Genomic DNA, 14,987 nt, shown 5'->3' with positions numbered 1-14,987 from the left:
CGGGCCCTGACGCCGCTATCATCACTGACAGTGGAGTTGAGCCCTGTGGCCCTACAGGAAGGCCGATGTCAACTAGTCATCTAATATCACCTTAGCCAGGACTTCCCCGGGTTCTAAAGCCCACATATTTGAGATTATGAGTCTCTCCTCGATCGATGTTTGTCTGAAGCGGCTCAAATGGGTAGTGGAGGGTGACATGTGAGCAACAAAGGCACGCAATAAGCGGCACGCTCTCCTATTGGCCGAATGGCTTTGTGTTCGACACCCCGCATGCGTTTCTACATTAAGAACAGCATATGCTTGCTATCACCCCACCTATATCGACTGCTATTTATACAAAAAATATACTCTATTAGTGCTGACGGGAGCATTTTAAGCTTGATGATGCCCTTGTCCTTAAAGTGCTTGGGGCGATGCATGCCATCTCATTCAGCCGCGATCCTTCAGAACAGTATAAAGGATTGGGACTCCCGAATTGCTGACGGGCTGGGGCTTCGGTCACCGACAGAATCTCACAGCTGAAAGAGGCATCACCGGTGAGCACATGCGAGCTCTTGCAAAATAGGAAATCCGTACGTCATGTCGCAATAGACGTTGGAAGAGTATAGGATCTCAATCGGGCAGCGCAGTTTGGCGTTCCCCTTTGATTGCGTTCCTCTCTACAGTAGTGGCGTTGAAGCAATGCGGCGCCCGTCATTATTGGGATGCATAGCATGAGCTGTATCTAGAAGTAATCAGTTTGATGACATACAGAAGCCTCAGCATGTAGGTATGACGGTTGACCAGCCTTATCCTTTCAAATGCAGCTTGCAATGGCTAGATCGTGGCGAATACCTCGCCTCTCGATAAAGAGCTCTGTTCTGGCTGATAGTATGAAAAGGTAGTCAAGATTGCGATGATCAAATATGGGTGTAAGATCCGAGTGATAGCCTCATGATGGAAGTTTATTCATTTCGAATTGGCACGGTCTCGGGGGGCGGACATTGCAAAATCGCAACGTCCGGTCTGCACTGACAGCCGGTAGGCTTGCCAGACGTCAGCTGTTCTTTGACGAGAGTGCGCCAAACCTAGACCTGGACGCACTCTACTAGAAGCATTCTCTGCAGCAACTTCTGATTGCCAAGTAATTTCGAATCGATTGAGTATCGCTCTTCTCGACAAAGCATGTCAATTTCAGCTGTAGACACCTCTTGGAGCCTCAAATGAAACTACGAGCGGTGGTATAAGCCGATTGGCCAACTCGCGAAGTTGCCTTTGAACAAAGGTTAGTTCGTTTCACCAAACAAAAGGTGTCTTGGTAATCCAACATTAGTTAGTCCTCTCCAGAAGAGAAAACTAATTTGCTTAACCTCCAATCTTCAATCAATCAATTAGGTGTGATCATAACGCCACCGTGACCTAGGTCTTCTGGTCTATCCCGTCTGTGCTGCCTTCGGGAGGCTGAGGCATTGCGGTACCTGACAGCAAACGTTGAAAAGTTCTACTACCAGTTTACTCAACGAACGGATTCGCCTCCAACCGCCTTCCAAAACCTACTCACAGACATTCGCATAATCTTACCTAGTATCGCTTCAGGGGGAACTGAGCCATCGAGACCAAGGTGCAAGAAATTGACTTTCCGCGTCTGAATTTCCCAGAAGTCCCAAGTGGGCCAGAACTTTGGCCATTCTCGGCCCGGCTTCTTACTTTGCGCTCACTTGTCATCGTCTTATGTTCTCCGCTTCACCATGAACATTGGTTCTATTCGGACACTCGGTCCAACTTCTCCCTAAAGGGCCGCGGTCGCGAACGACATCGATGAAGGCAAATATCAGCAAAGCGGAAAGTACATCCCCTTGCATTGAACGATAGCGAAGAGGCGATTTTGCGCGGCTGATGTCACTGCTAGCAGTGCGGCCCCATATCTACGGACTAATCGTGAAGCTGAACTTGAGATACCGCAAGTACCAGACCGAACTAAGGTGGCCCAGGCGGACTTTGGCCAAGCCTGGGTGTACAGAAACACTCGGTACCACTCTGTGCAGCCAGAATAATCGTGGGAGTTTCTATAACCCCGGAATGCCGGCCGGACGATACTCCACTTCCTGGACATTTTTTTTCTCAGGCAACAAAACATTTTACAGCTCCTTCTAATATTATCAGCCACAGGGCTGAAAATGCATCGGATATTCCATTTGCACGAAATCTCACGTCAGATGGGGCTTACAAGGCCACATCACCTAAAGGAATACAATTGCCGAGCAATGCAGCATTAGTGCTTCCTTGCTGTCGCTTACTCACACAGGTGACACGAAGATGGCTGCAAACGCTGTCCCCGCATCTTGGCTTCAGGATGAGTACGAAGGTTTCTGGAAGCTTGGCAGGTTGGCTTCTACGACCAGTGCTTTAAGATAGAGCTTTCACAAAGGACATCGCCTTAGTTCATTTCCAGGTCGCAATCTAGACTAAACTCAAAATCATCTCGTCAATCTCACAGCATGGAAATCCGTTGGCTTCTGTTAAACGATGATACGTGCATCCTAATTGTGATGTTTACAAGTGATACTGCATCATGGCGACTGTGTGCCCCGGATTTTGATATAAAATCGCCTACACGACGGTGTTTAAAGTCTTCCCGGGGCCTCGGGATTATTCACTCGTTGGGAGACGGGGCCTCGGGCTGAGACAGAGATCACACTCCGTGTCCGGATCCCCGAAAGCGAGCCCTTCCCCAACACGAGCGGGGAAGACCAGTGACTACCTACTGGCTACTGACAATATCTTGATGCCAAACACGAATAAAAAGCCACCCGAGGCTATCTTTGTCTCTGTTGTTCTTTAGCTCGGCTACCAAGTCCACTGGCGTTGTACTACCTGTAGGCCCTGTCACCAGATCGCCCACAAGGGTCCCAACAAGTCTCTGGGAACTGGTGCGGGGTAGCCGTAGACTGCCATTCCCCTGAACGTCGCGGATGAACTTGTAGCCCCATTGTGCCGAGTTTCCCTTTCATAGTGTCCCGTTGTCGAAGGATAGTGCAGTTGATGTGACCATTCTCCTCAGGCACTCTAGACAAAGTCGGATTTAGCGCCCGGCTATAGCACGCCGGCGTTTGTTGCCCTGATGAAGCGCATTAGTATCTACAAAGGATTCAACGCGAGGTCGCGGGCCTCGGCAGGAATCTGACCCCGGCATTCCATACGCTTTCGGCAGAGATAAGATCACATCTCGTTGACTCCAAGATCAACAAGAACTTCAAAATACGATTCGTTCAGTAGCACCCATATCGACCAACGAAATCGCACACAGTGGCCAAGCACGTCTCGGACAACTTTCATTTTTGGACAGAACATTTGCAACACATCAGTCAAAATGTCGTCAGAAAACCTACTTCCCAGGCCACCATACGACGCCCAACTGGTCCCGGCCCTGGATCGCATGACGGCTTACCCGCGAGATAGGGATGGCATAGTCCACGGGCGACAACTACGAGCGACCGCAATGGCACCTATGCAAGCAGCGATACGAAACGACGAAGACCTACTTGTAGAGGACCGTAAAATTGCTGGGCCAGACGGAGAGATCCCCATCGTCATCTTACAGTCCCGGAACCCAAAGACGGCAAGTGGCCAACGCCCAGGCATCGTGTTCTATCACGGCGGCGGCATGGTTCTCGGCGACGCCTTTCTCGGAATCCAGCCGTTCGCACGCATGGCAAAGGACTTTGACGCCGTCGTCGTCAGCATAGAATACCGCCTGGCACCAGAGCACCCGGCGCCCGCGCCGCAGGACGACTGCTACGCGGGTCTCCTCTGGACGAGTGAGCACGTGCAGGAGCTGGGCATCGACCCCGCGCGCCTCATGATCGCAGGCGTCTCGGCGGGCGGCGGTCTCGCGGCTGGAGCGGCATTGAGGGCGAGGGACACGAGCGGGCCGAAGCTTTGCGCGCAGCTGCTCGTATATCCTATGCTCGACGACAGGGACACGGGCATATCCAAGAAGCAATTCAGGGACGAAAAATGCTTTGACGCGCTGGAAAACAACGCTGCATGGGGCTGCGTGTTGGGAGAGAAGGCAGGGTTGGAGGAAGCGGACGTGAGTCCCTATGTCGCGCCGGGCAGGGCAACGGACCTCTCCGGACTGCCACCGGCGTATATCGACGTTGGAACTGCGGAGCCGTTCAGAGATGAGAACGTGGCTTATGCTACGAAGCTATGGGATAGCGGTGTGCAGGCGGACCTGCATGTCTGGAGTGGTGGATTCCACGGGTTCGACCTGTTGGGTCTCGCTGTAGGGTCAGACGTCGCCAAGGCTGCCCTCGAGACGAGAATGGGATGGGTCAGGAGACTATTTGGCGCGCAGTAGATGTTTGATACTATGTCAAGATCAGGTAGGGTCACCATAAATGGAGAATGGCATGAAGTCAGCATCCCCGTTGTTCGCCCATCGGCTGCCAAGCCTCTTGACTGCGTGTCGTCCCAAACTCGTGCTGCCTCCTGTCTGCAAACAGCTCAATCAGGGGAAACTCCTTATTCCATCCGGACCACCGGTTGACTTCAAGGAGGCAGAGAAGGAACACTCTCTACGAATGCTTGCTTCGCTGGTGAAACGGATAATAAGAGCCCGTTAACAAAATAACTGAAAGAGCTTGCAGAAACTCAGCCAGAACTTCACAATGAACTTGACTCAGCCACCTATCTGATGGCCACTGAAACAGTCTGACCTTTTCTCGAGTGCGGAAACTGTGCTGCAAGCGGTCAGATATCTCACCTAATTACCCCTTCATCGCCTAGCGGCTCGCCAAGGTGCTGCACGTCAACGTCAGATGAACAGATTCAGAGAAACGACATCTGCAGTGTCCCGAATAAAACAAAACATACGAGCGCAACCGCCGCCGGTCCACGTCAAACTCGCCTTAGTCACAGGCGGCGCGCGGCTGGCTGGCGAACAGATCCTCTCGGAAGCCCTCCCCCTCAAATCTGCCAGTGTGGTGGATGAACCTGACTCTGCCGTCTAAGCGCCAAACAAACGTAGCTAAGGTAGGTCAAAGAGTCACTGTCGACAGGTCTCCAGGCCACCACACGCCAAAGTCGGATGACGGAACCGAATTGACAAGAGCAGATATTCGAACAGTCAGGCAGAAAAATCTCCACAGGGAGGGGGCGGAAAAGGAGAAAACATGAGGCAGGAAAAGAGACAGGAAAATCTTACTTGCCCACACATTCACTTGCATCTAGGAAGATGCCGGCGAGCCCGTCAAGAGGTGTGTGCCTCCGTTTCAGGGGTTTGACATGGTAGACCATGATTGCGCGGCTGCCGTCAGTGCGGGGACGATGTCAGCGACGGGGAGAGAAAAAGATGAGAGAAAAGTTAGGGAAACACGATGCGCAGTCTGCAAGGGGAAGAGAAACGACGACCACTCCACTATACTGAGAAGAGGGGAGAAATGTAAGCCTTGACTAGGAAGACACTTCGAGACGCGTTCCGCGCCTTGGCCATCCGGGGCCACGGGCTCCCGTCATTAGTCCAGACGGCACAGCCCGTCTTGCGATCTGCGTCGATCACGGTGATCGATCCGTGTTCCTCGTTTGTGCCTGGCTTGGTAAGATTGGTGTTTGAGACGTACATATTCCGTGGGCGCGCCCGAACCCCGTGTCAACTTGGTGGAGAAACAGGTCAAGATTCTACCCCGAAACTCATGACCATGGTACCATTGAATCAACAAAAGTCGTGAAAACACATTTGTTGCCCGTCCACGGCACAAGTTCGTCTCGAACCACTCATGTTCTGCCCATGGACCAGTGCGTCCTGGAGATACTGTGAGATATTCCGATAATAGACCAGAACCGGAGCCTTCAAGGGCGACCTCAGGCGTCAGACTCAAGGCCCGAGGTTTAGTAAGCAAAAAATTGGCAAAGTAGGCCGAAGTGACTAGATCGACATGGTATGGCGGCGCCTGAATACCTGCTTGGCATCAGAAAGCCAATGAGTTTCAGTCCGGTGCCGTTACTTACACAACAGCATTCGCTATCGGTCCAAAGCATTGGAGTCGGAGATTCATTGGAACATCTCGATGTCGTTCGTTCACGCCTGGCGAACATTCGACTTGAAATCAGATGCCCTTTGACAGTTTTGATTTCAGCTCGTTCCCTTTCTTCATCCACGAGTGCGAGCTCCGCGTTGCGATAACGAGTCGAACTCTCATGCTGCATACAGAAAGAAAGATTCTTTGACATCCAAGTGGATGGGAAATGATTTCCACAAGATAGACGGGGTTTAGAATATTCCGCGTAGATATGATTGGCTGTAACAGCCCGGTTGAGGATGTATCTGGCGGCCGACTACGACGGGGAGTCGGCATCGTCGCCGAGGACATACCGGACCAAGACATAGACGTCTCAAGAAGTGGAGACCCATTGTGTCGATATGCGAGGCGTTAAAGGTAAAATTTAGAATGCTGCCATCCTTTTCCTCCCGAATGATGACTGCCAGGGGGACCAAGGTTCTGGGCCGGGGTCCGAAGGGAGGGGACCGGAGCAAGTCATAGTTGCTGGCACGAACGAAACTTTGAACGAATCGTTCGAGTCTGCGTCGTAAGTTCAATGATGAGCAGTTTTGTTTTTTCGGGGGCTAAATGGGAACCAGTAGGCATAGTGTAATTGTCCAAGAAATACATGACAATTTGTGTTCATGGTGGTCCCAAGTGGCCCTCATCGATGACCTTAGACCCAATCCGCTACTATGAGATCTACTAGCCAAGCAAGATATACCATTTCGGGACAATTGGGCATCTCGAAGAATTGGAATCGTTTTTCCCATGGTTTTATCAGATCCCATCATCAATCCCACCGGCTCGGCGACATGGACAAAATTACCCAGGCAATCTGGATTCCGAAGGGAAGGGAGAATGCTTCGCCGGCAGTGAACTGAGCTAGTCTCTGTACTACCCCAACATCTAGATCAACTCGATTCTTTGGGTGCCGTTAGCGCGGAAGAGTGCCGGTCTGATAAGCAACCCTGCGTTCCAGAGGTCTGGATCCGGACAGGGGGAGGCCACAAGTAGGGTAACTTCCTTGACTGTTGATGATTACTGATTTCAAAATTCCTCGCACAGAAATGCGCTCAATATCCAGCCAGCCAGCTTTCGCAGTGGCTGGCGTGGTCACCGATGGGAACCACATCGCGTCTCGAAGTCTAGATCGACCATTCCATCGGGGACGACGTCTCCCCTCGAGCTCACCACAAAGAAGAGTGCAATCACTTGCTCGGCAAGCTGTAGTAGCAAGAAAGACTAGTCCACATAGCGTAGCTCGTAAGTCAGCTTTAGCTAGCGTACCGAGTGAAGAATCAAAAATGGTTCACGCTTCTTGGGGCCCGTCGTGCCTGTCACCTCTTCATGATTGGTGTGGAACGTATCGTCTACGCGAACATGGCCGCATCCGGCGATTCTTACGCCACCGCCGCCTCCAACTCTCGCCAAGCTAGATGCGGCTGGATGCTATGTAGGCTTTCCGTAGATCGTAAACTCTTTATCGTCGTTACTGCTGTCGAAGCACCACAGTACCTCAGCAAGACTCAAGCCTCTCCGAGTCGGCGAATCCAGTCGGCCGGGGCGCACCAGTGAGCTGCGGCGAGCCACAAACTAAGTCTAGCTCTTGGAGTCTTCGCGAACACTTCGCTCTTCAGGTTCGAAGACATTGAACCATAGAACTATCCGGCCCTGCTTGTTCTCTCGATAGCCAGCCACGCGGAGAGGCTTGTCAATTCTCAAACCGCGCCATTGTAGCCCTCGAACTGTCAGATATCAGCCCACCGGCTTTGTTGAAGACACTTGGAGCCAGTTCGTAGCGGGCGGGCGCTGGAATACCTTCAAAGTCCGCGTCACACATTATTCCCGTTCGGACTTTGTTTGAGGTTTTTGGGTGTCGTTAGTGAGTTCGTTGGGAAGCCCATATCGTTGTGGCATATCCCATATCAATCTTGTCGTGGGAGTACATCCAGATCTTTGCACATCACCCATGTCCTTGGCACGATCACTTCTGAATCAGATTTACGGCATCGAAATTGGTTTGGGAAAGAACAATGCCATAGACCGTTGAGAGATCGTCACCAAGAAGTTTCACCTGGGATCGTCGGCGCAATTACATCTTTGGCGACTACCTAGGGCATAGTGAAGGCAGTCATACATCACGATGGTATCCGGTAACGAGAGCTTCGGCGCCAGTCTCGAGCGTCAGAGTTGGATACACTACTCAATAGGGATGGCCTTCATCTTCCTCAGAATGTTCGTTCAATAGGCCCCTGTCAGCGGTCGGAAAGGAGTCCAGCTAACATATTTCCTTGATAGGTATGGAAGAGCAAAGAGGTTAGGTGGTGTCTCCAACTTTGAAGCCGACGACTATCTCCAGATTCTCGCAGCAGTATGTTCGACCGCGTGGAGTATCCTCTCAAGAAACTGAACAACCGGAAACTGACTCCTTATCGCGTGTTAGGTGCTCTTCACCGTCCTTGTAGCCCTCCTCAACATTATCACCGACGGAGGCGGCTCGAACCTCTACCCTCCAGAACTAGAAGGAACCTTCACCCAAGCCGAGATCGAAGACCGCATCCACGGCTCCAAGATTGTCCTCGTCTCGGAGCAGGCGATGTTGAACCTCATCTATGTCCTCAAAGCCTGCGTACTGATCCTCTACACCCGCCTCACCCTCAACCTCGCCGCTCAGCGCCTCGTGCGTTGGCTAGCAATGTACGTCGCTCTTGGATGGACCGCGACGCAGATAACAATGTTCGCCGCCTGCCGTCCCTTCAGCGGCTACTGGGCTATGCCGCCACCCGACCCGCAATGCACGACGTATGAGAACTACGCCATCCTCCAGGGCTGGTTCAACATCTCTTCCGACGTGCTGATGCTAATGATTCCCCTTCCGCTCGTCTTTCGTATGAAGGTGCCCTGGAAGCAAAAGGTCGTTCTCTTGTTCGTCTTCAGCCTTGGCATCTGCGTCATCGTCGCGGCGCTGCTGACCAAGATCTTCAACCTGACCGACCCGTACAGCCCTACATACATGCTGTGGTACATCCGTGAAGCGAGCGTGGCCGTCTACGTATCGAACCTGCCGCTTGTTTGGCCGCTGCTGAGGGAGTGGTTCCCATTTCTGCGGAACCTCAAGACTGCGGGCGTGCTTCCGACACCGTCTAATCAGGCAACGGGGCACCGGACGAAGCAGGATGCGAACATGTCGTCGGGTGTCACCGTTCACAGCACACACCGGGGGCCTGCGCCTGCGGGGGTGCCGAACTCGAGGAGGCATACCTTTGAGGAGTTTGGGAGCTGGCTCAGCGCTAGTGACCTCGAGCTCCAGAAGCCGGCGCGCGTTTTGAGGTCGACCGCAAGTAGGCGGCACATTTTGGAGGAGCACAATGACGACGAACCTGAGAGCTCAGCTATCGGGGAAGAGAAGAGCGTGAAGAGGGTGTCTTTGGTGGCAGAGTATAGCGTTGGTGACGGGGAGAGTAGCATGGGATTAAGTCCAGCGCCCCAGCTTTCGCCTTTGGAGACCGATCACGGCATGATCGATTGGGAATATCAGCGTCAGAGTCGGTTCATGCGTAGGTCAGGAGCGACAAACTCTACCGTGGGACATGGTCTGCTTGCTTCGGAGGAGCGAGACCGGAGTCAGGGCGCAGCGAGTTGACCAAGTGAGAACTGACGTTAGGCAGTCTCTCTGCGGGATAGGCAATGGTTCGGGGTTGGCTTACTGGCGTCTATGTTGGGTTCATAGTTTGGGGATACCCTGGGACTGCTTTCACGGCGTTACATTGTAGTTATCGACATGCTAGGAGGGCCGGCACTCAGTCTGGCCGAGCATCTGTGCTCAATGATACCGATTATTCTCGATGATTTACCATGACCCAGATCGTTGTGCAGTCGTTGGTGTCGCAATTGGGGATGATCAATCGACGGAACTATGTCCGCCGATTCGCTGCGCTGTGCCAGGGAGTCATGAAGTCTGTAAGAAGTATTCGTATTCGCGTGCCTCAAAGGGCAATGGTATCTATGAAAGGCATGAAGAACAAAACAACAGGGGTATCGAAGCAATTCCAAACATCGCGCAACATCTTTCCGTCTTCGGCTCGTAGTCGTACTATTCGCATGTCTCGTCAAGTTCCCGGCCGGCGGGATGTTCCTTATGCAGTACTCCCATCTAACTTGCGGTTCAGGCATTCGTCCAGACCTGCTCAGTCCAACCAACTCCAAGTGCCAGTGACCCTGCCTTCGTCCTTATTGGCCAATTTGTTGAAAACCGCGGGGCTTAAATCGAGATCGGTCGGCGCGCAGCCGGTACATCGATCCACAACGGTGACATCCACCGATCCCTCGCCATCACGCCGGACGCGGATCTTCTTGCCGCATAGCGGGTTATTGTTCGGATTGCCGCCGCTCTGCACGTCGTCCCACAGATAGTGCGAAACCGAGACAATCATGTCGCTATCACTGCTCGTCTTTCCGCAGGCGCCGAGCCCGGGAGCATAGTACGTGAGGTCACCGGTGTGAACGTCTTGGTTGTTCGGAAGCGGTAAATCTTGCTTTCCTCCGCCACGCTTAGAGAGACCGAGGCCGAGGGCTAGAGGGAGGATGAGCAGGAGCAAGACCGCTAGGGGCAAGACAACGAAGAGAAGGAATCGTTTTCGAGAAAGGCCAAAGTAGGTCTTTTGTGGCGGGAGCAGAGCATCGAAGCGAGCTGCTAGGGAGGGATGGGCCTTGGGTGCTGTCGTTGCGCCTGTAGCGGCCGCCGCGCCGGTGGTAGGAGCGGTCAGATGGGCGTGATCATCTGAGCGTTGGGTATCCTCTTTCGCGAAGCCACCTTCGTTCGTCGCCGTGGGAGCAGCAGTGGTGCTATTGTCGCGTTGGTGGCCAGTCGTCGCTGGAGCGAAGCGATCAAAGAACGAGCGACGCTTGTTGGCCGTGGGGGTCTCCCAGTCGGGGGTCTGGTAGGTTTGCGCCGGGCGCTGGATGCCTTGTTCCTCGTCGGTCATTGTAAGGGTGAGCGACTGTCGCGAGATGTTTCAATGCCGCAGGAGCTGTTGTGTGGTGCTGTTGAGTCGTCAAAGACGGATCGAGGGCATTGTTCGTGATCAAAGACGCTGATTTGTGGTGTTTTGGCAGGTTATAGGAACAGGTGAAGCTGTCTCGTATGCGCGATGTGAGCGATAGGTAACAATGGCAGGGAAGAACAAGGAAGAGAGGATGACGCTGGTAGTGGCAGTGATACTTTCGCCAGCCTGCAAGGTCGCCAGCCTGTCAGGTCCTCGGGAAACCCTGATGACGAGGAAAGCCGGCGAACGGCAACTGGTTGGCGATGGCGATGATCTCCGTCCTTGCCGCCCGCCAGGATGGGAAACTTGATTTCGCCATGATTGTGGCTGGTGGGAACGAGGGGCACGTTGCAATGCAGGGGTCGTCAAGGTGCACCTTAACGTGCTTTAGGCCGAGGTGGCTGGACCCTTCTAGCCGTACTGGGTATAGCCCCTGGTACGTACTGATGTGGACCTGCAGAAGCGTGGCTGGTGGGGCAAACCCTCCTTCCCTGATTTTGGGAACCGCCACCCACTCTCACCACCGCTTCAACTCAAGCTCATCAATCATTGAGTGCCTTATGAAACTCATGAGACTACTAGCAGCCGAGAGTTCGACTTCGTGGGTCCAATAAGTCGAGCTAGCTGACCAGTATACACTCATTCATTCCCATCCGATGCTTGAGAAAACTTCACCTGGCCCGACTGCCTGCATGCAGTGCCCCGCAAGAACCGTTTCCTTGTCCTAGTTGAAGCAACTGAAAAGTGCTTCTTCTTTCATTTATGGAAATCTTCAGTCTGAAGTCTCAGGTCATCTTCTCTCAGTCGAACATGTTGATCGATCGTTGCGGAATGCTGTCTCTCTCATGTAATGCCGCTCTTGAGACACAGTCCATGCACCTCCCTGGTCATCTCAAGGAGTGTCGAAATAACTAAGAGAGACGGAATTAATATACGCTGAAGAGTAAACTCTTGCTCTCATTTATCGCTTTTCAACTCACAGTCTTACTCTCACTTCGCTCGGCCTCCCCTGCAAAATTGTCTTCCGGCTCCAAGGAGCTGTGTCTTGCATTCAGCTCTCACATGAACCATCACCAGGGGTATTATCGTGATCGAACAACGGTTTCCTTCTCTCATCAATAAGTCCTTGGAACCTCAAAGCTCGACTGTACGCAGAGAGAGATAATAGTTGCACTATCCAACAAGCGATGGTCTTTCTGATGGTGATGTTGGATGCCTAGCGTTCATCTCACTCATCCTCTTCAAGATTTCTTATATCAAGTCACCTTAATTGCCCATGCGACATCGTCCAATTTGTACATTCCCTATGATAATCCAAGAAACTTCCAATACTCCATCAAGATTCATTCACCGGCCCAGTTGCAATCATTTCTCTAATCACATAGTTGCAAACCATCATGTTCTTCAGCTGCCGCGCCAAACAGCCCACGCCTCCGCCGCCCCGGCCGCACTGCGTCTACTCTGGCTGCGTTCATAAGGTCTTGAAATGCGAGGCACCGGCCAAAGCTAAGCGCATTCTCTCCATCTTTTGCAAAGATCGTGGGTTCAGTCCCCGCAGCCTGCTGAAGAGCCCAGTCTAACGTCATCTCGAGATGCCTGCCGGTCGCGTACTGGTGAGAAGATGTGTACAAACCCCAAACAGCCTGGTTTATCCAAGTACTGCGAAGATCGTACGTTGCATTGCCTTGACCCAATCGTCTCTTCGACTGTCTGTATGTGGTACTGATCATGTTCATCTGGGAGAAGACGGCCGCTGCCACTGCCAGGGCTGTACCAACCAGCGCATCTTCGCCGACGCAAACCAGGACTGGCCATATTGCCAAAGCCGTACGTTTCTTGTGACTTCCTGATCCTTCATGTCGCATTACCCATCGACCCTGATTCTGATTCAACCGCTTCTCTGGCAATGCAGATACTTGCGCAACCTACGGATGCCACAATAAGCGGGCCACCAACTCCCAGATGTGCAGCTTCCACACGCCTATTTGCCTTATCCCCGCCTGCGGTCACCCGCGCGTCGGCGACGGCCTCTACTGCCCGAGTCACAGCTGCACCGACAAGGACTGCAACAGCGTAATCGACGGCGGCAACTGGTGCAGAGATCACCGGCTCTGCAAGACCGCGGAGTGTGACTCGCTGAGAGTCGTCTCGCCCGGTGGAACACACGAGGAAGTTTGCTGGTTCCGTGAGTCTTCATCCACCGGGCCCTAAGTCTAGTCATTGCATTCAAAGGACGGGGAAACTTACGTGGCAAACGCCTCAGATTTACCGACAGCTTGCAACGCGACGGCCTGCGGAGCCCTCGTCAGCGGCGGCGTCCACTTCTGCCCCCAGCACGAGTGTACATATCCGCCATGTCGAGAGCGCAAAGACAACGCAACAGATGCATCAAGACTCTACTGTGCCAGTCGTAAGAGGACATACTCAGACCTACCCTCTTTCACGCAAAAGCTCGCTAACAAAAACCTCTCTCGCTCGCTCACCAGACACCTGCCACGCCCAAACCTGCCCCCAACCAGCAGCAGACCTCGCGAACCCCTCGAAACCGCCACACCAACCGAGCTTCTGCGTAGCGCACAAGTGCGCAGCAAGTCCAGAGTGCCCACACCCTTCCAAACCGTCTAGCCGCCGCTGCGCACTCCACGCCTGCCTGCACCCGTCCTGCCCAGCTCCGCGCGCCGACGATCCGCTCCTCGTCTCCGCAAGCCAGTTCTGTATGAGCCACGAATGCCGGGCTGCCGGATGTCATTGCGCCGCGAGATCAAATGGGAGTTTTTGCGACGCGGTCCACGCCTGCGTCGTTCCCGGGTGCCCTTCCCCGCGCGGAGTTGGAACCGGTGGCCCCGGATCGGTATGCTGCGCCTTACACACGGCCATGATTGCCCGCGACACCGCGGGCTGGAGCACGGCTACCGAGCGCAAGAGCATGCCCACGCCGCCTTCCTCTCCGCTACCGCAGAGACAGAAGCAGAAATTCCCGTATCTCAGTCAGACGGAGGAGGCGCTGGGAATGCGGTTCAGGGAGGAGAGAGAGAGGCATGATCAGGAGGCTAGACTTGCGGAGGAGACGAGGGCTTGGCATGCTGTTACCACGGCTTCTGCTGCTCGCGGCGGAAACGGTGATATCGAGGTTGTTGGGGGTGTGCCGTTGCCAGGAGGGCTCGAGACGAGGGGCAAGAGGCACAAGGCCAGGAGAAGGGGGAGTTATGATAGTGGGGTCGCGCCTAGTCCGACTGTGAGTGAGGGAACTTCACCGAGTGACTTTACGTTTGTGAGTTGAGGATCGTGTGGAATACGAGATGAATAAGGCCTAGATGATCCAGGACAGTAAACGATAGAGCAAGAAGGGAGGGAGGGAGAGAGAGAGGCAAAGAGAGAGTGAGAGTATTGGGTGACAATCATAGAGACTCGGCATAGACAGTGCTGGACGGTCATCTGCTTCGATCAGCACTTGGGAAACAGTCTTATCCACAAATAATTTTCTAAATTTTCTTTAATCTAAGGAACGTATGGCACTAATACTGCTTTGAACGAGCGGACGGCTTCATAGACGAAACCAAACGTAAAGCAAATAACGAAGCACTCTGACCGACAACTCTTTCAAGCGGCAGTCTTTCAAAGAACGAGATACACCAGTTTTCAAGATCCATACAAACAGATGACAGAGGTTGTTGTACATAAACACAAACCCAGCTATTGAATGGAAACTTGGTATCGAGGCAACGAGGTAAGGGGTCGGCTCGCACCATCCACTTACGCAGCGTCGCCGTCTAAATTCTGAATCAGACACCTCACCGCGTCTTTCCAGGTGCAAGAGGGTCACAGACGAGCCAACAGAAGACCACCAGGCAGGAACCCGGCATCACCATCGATCCAGACTGCCCCCCCCCCCCCCCCCCCCCCCCCCCCCCCCCCC

General features: G+C 53.4%; 4 protein-coding genes across 4 annotated transcripts; 3 read left to right on the top strand and 1 right to left on the bottom strand.

The window, feature by feature from the left end:
- Window positions 1-3,349: 3,349 nt before the first annotated feature.
- CABS01_10139 (uncharacterized protein) lies at window positions 3,350-4,342 on the top strand (the record flags this gene model as incomplete). The annotated part of the gene is made up of 1 exon (XM_060543495.1): window positions 3,350-4,342. One exon carries the CDS (start codon window positions 3,350-3,352, stop codon window positions 4,340-4,342), a length of 993 nt encoding a protein of 330 aa, XP_060399676.1.
- A 3,827-nt stretch (window positions 4,343-8,169) lies between these two features.
- On the top strand, window positions 8,170-9,669 carry CABS01_10138 (uncharacterized protein; the record flags this gene model as incomplete). The annotated part of the gene is made up of 3 exons (XM_060543494.1): window positions 8,170-8,261; window positions 8,325-8,397; window positions 8,470-9,669. The coding sequence occupies 3 exons, from the start codon at window positions 8,170-8,172 to the stop codon at window positions 9,667-9,669; spliced, it is 1,365 nt and encodes a 454-aa protein (XP_060399675.1).
- Window positions 9,670-10,213: 544 nt separating this feature from the next.
- CABS01_10137 (uncharacterized protein) lies at window positions 10,214-11,011 on the bottom strand (the record flags this gene model as incomplete). The annotated part of the gene is made up of 1 exon (XM_060543493.1): window positions 10,214-11,011. One exon carries the CDS (start codon window positions 11,009-11,011, stop codon window positions 10,214-10,216), a length of 798 nt encoding a protein of 265 aa, XP_060399674.1.
- A 1,457-nt stretch (window positions 11,012-12,468) lies between these two features.
- Window positions 12,469-14,351, top strand: CABS01_10136 (uncharacterized protein; the record flags this gene model as incomplete). Its single annotated transcript, XM_060543492.1, has 6 exons — window positions 12,469-12,610; window positions 12,664-12,741; window positions 12,815-12,898; window positions 12,984-13,256; window positions 13,335-13,481; window positions 13,558-14,351. 6 exons carry the CDS (start codon window positions 12,469-12,471, stop codon window positions 14,349-14,351), a joined length of 1,518 nt encoding a protein of 505 aa, XP_060399673.1.
- Between the last annotated feature and the right edge of the window lie 636 nt (window positions 14,352-14,987).

Source organism: Colletotrichum abscissum, assembly GCF_030869225.1.
Source record: "Colletotrichum abscissum strain IMI 504890 chromosome Unknown Scaffold_25.1, whole genome shotgun sequence".
Classification (NCBI taxonomy): Eukaryota; Fungi; Ascomycota; class Sordariomycetes; order Glomerellales; family Glomerellaceae; genus Colletotrichum; species Colletotrichum abscissum.
The sequence above is the reverse complement of the archived record's forward strand: the minus strand, read 5'-3'. Positions and strand labels throughout refer to the sequence as shown.